This window comes from Coregonus lavaretus (assembly GCF_964263955.1).
Source record: "Coregonus lavaretus genome assembly, contig: HAP1_SCAFFOLD_2507, whole genome shotgun sequence".
NCBI classification, from domain to species: Eukaryota; Metazoa; Chordata; class Actinopteri; order Salmoniformes; family Salmonidae; genus Coregonus; species Coregonus lavaretus.
Window position 1 is genome coordinate 5,001 of NW_028162118.1, and position 2,266 is coordinate 7,266.

At 50.0% G+C, this 2,266-nt stretch overlaps 1 protein-coding gene across 1 annotated transcript; it reads left to right on the forward strand.

The window, feature by feature from the left end:
• Positions 1–196: 196 nt before the first annotated feature.
• On the forward strand, positions 197–1,627 carry LOC311116520 (neuroligin-3-like; the record flags this gene model as incomplete). Its single annotated transcript, XM_084191607.1, has 3 exons — positions 197–246; positions 552–786; positions 986–1,627. The coding sequence occupies 3 exons, from the start codon at positions 197–199 to the stop codon at positions 1,625–1,627; spliced, it is 927 nt and encodes a 308-aa protein (XP_084047733.1).
• Between the last annotated feature and the right edge of the window lie 639 nt (positions 1,628–2,266).

Consider the following 2,266-nt stretch of genomic DNA (forward strand, 5'->3'; position numbering starts at 1 on the left):
GAGGGCCACAGCCACTTCATGTTTTTGATTTAACTGACCTGGAAGAAGACCAGGTGTGTTGAATTTAGTCAATCACTGAACGGATGAATTAGCTCAGTTGGTCAGGTGTGGTGCCTAAATGGTACCTGTGGCACTCCAGGAACAGGGTTGCCAACCCCTGCAGTAGGCTATCTGTTTACTTGAAAAGCTTCCGGCGATGAGAAGACGTCCTGAAGACATCCTGGTTTTTGAGGTTGATGGGATGGGGTGCACCAGACCTGAATTAAGAGGAACAGTGGGGGGCTCAGGGAGTAGGGGGGAAGCGGGGAGAGTAAGAGACAGACAGGGATGCCACTCCTTTTTGTCCCGAGAGAGAGAGCTAAAAGGCGGATTTGTAATGTATTTAGACATACTGTGTGTACAAACTGTGGATTATTCTCTTGTTAGTCAACATCTTCATCCTTGGGTGAAAAATGTCCGTATCAAAATGTAAATAGTACAAGTGACAGACGATCTTCTACAGGGTACACACAGAGACCAGAGACTAACTCTCTCTTTCTCTCTCTCCTCAGGGACCCCAACAAGCCTGTTCCTCAGGACACTAAGTTCATCCACACCAAGGCTAACCGCTTCGAGGAGGTAGCCTGGTCTAAGTACAACCCCCAGGACCAACTGTACCTCCATATCGGCCTGAAGCCCCGCGTCAGAGACCACTACAGAGCCACCAAAGTGGCCTTCTGGAAACACCTGGTGCCCCACCTGTATAACCTCCACGACATGTTCCACTACACCTCCACCACCACCAAGGTAATGCTACAGCTCTCCCTTTCATTTCATCGGTTTACTGGAAAGTGTGTTGTGATTTGTAAGTACATTTTCAATGTAAGTTTGATTTGACTTGATATGTGGCGATATGGTTGTCTTACCTACCTTAGTTGAATGCACTGACTGTAAGAAGTCGCTCTAGATAAGAAATACATGTCAAATGGTTTGATTTGATTTGAAGGTCCCCCCGTCAGAGACGACCCAGAACGCCTTGTCCACTAAGAAGACGTGGCCCTTCAACACCAAGCGGCCCCCCATGTCCCCGGCCTACAACAACGAGGACAATGAGGCGTGGAACGGAGACGAGGACACCGGCCCGCTGGTCGTAGAGAACCCCAGGGACTACTCCACGGAGCTCAGCGTCACCATCGCCGTGGGAGCCTCGCTGCTCTTCCTCAACGTTCTAGCCTTCGCAGCGCTTTACTACCGGAAGGATAAACGGAGGGAGGCTTCGGGAGGTCGCCGCGGTCAACCCAGCCCACAGACCCGCCACGGCCAGGCTACATCCAACGACATCGGCCACCACCAGGGCCCCAACGAGGAGGAGATCATGTCCCTGCAGATCAACCAGACGCACCACGAGTGTGAGGCGATGGGGGTGGGGAACCCGGGGAATGACGGGGGGCTGCGTCTGGCCTCGCTTCCCGACTACACCCTGACCCTGCGGAGGTCACCGGACGACATCCCTCTGATGACCCCCAATACCATCACCATGATCCCAAACTCTCTGGTGGGGATGCCCAACCTGCACCCCTACAACACTTTCACAGCCGGGTTCAACTCCACCGGCCTGCCCCACTCCCACTCCACCACCCGGGTATAGCTTTAAGGAGGAGAGGGTGATGGAGGAGGAGAAGAGGATTCTGTTTTTTAAATATCACAGGGAAAGGATTTGGGGGGAGGGCAGGAATAAGTGAGAGGGATTAAAAAGTCAAGAGAATTAACTAGACTTTTACTACCAAGAAGAGGACAGAGAGTGGCTGAGAGGAGACGAGAGCTCTCTGCTTTCTGTGTGGATGTTAAGTTGTGCAGAGCTGCCAAAATCAACCTGCTACTCCTCCCTCCCTGGATGGGATGGGGCTGCGGAGGGAGGGGTCTTTTCTGCAGTGTTTTTCTTCAAATAATCATTTTAAAAGCCTTTTTAAGCAGACTGACAGGGGATATTATCAACACGTTCTTCTTGAATTCATAACACCAAGAGAAAAGTGCTTTTTCTTCCTCATCTTCCTGAGGGAGACAGAACAAACATTTCAAACAAAGGCCTCTACCAGGAAATCAGCGTTATGTTTGAGTCGCTTGTGTTGTTTTGTTTCAATGCCTTACAAAAGCTTGTCTTCTTTAGATTCTTTTTTCTTCTTCATTTCTATTATTCCCAGAGACTATTCCATGTGGAGTGTGTGACAATTTGACGTGACTCAAAAGACACAAGTGACTTAATCGTTAACTGAATCGTGAACTGAAC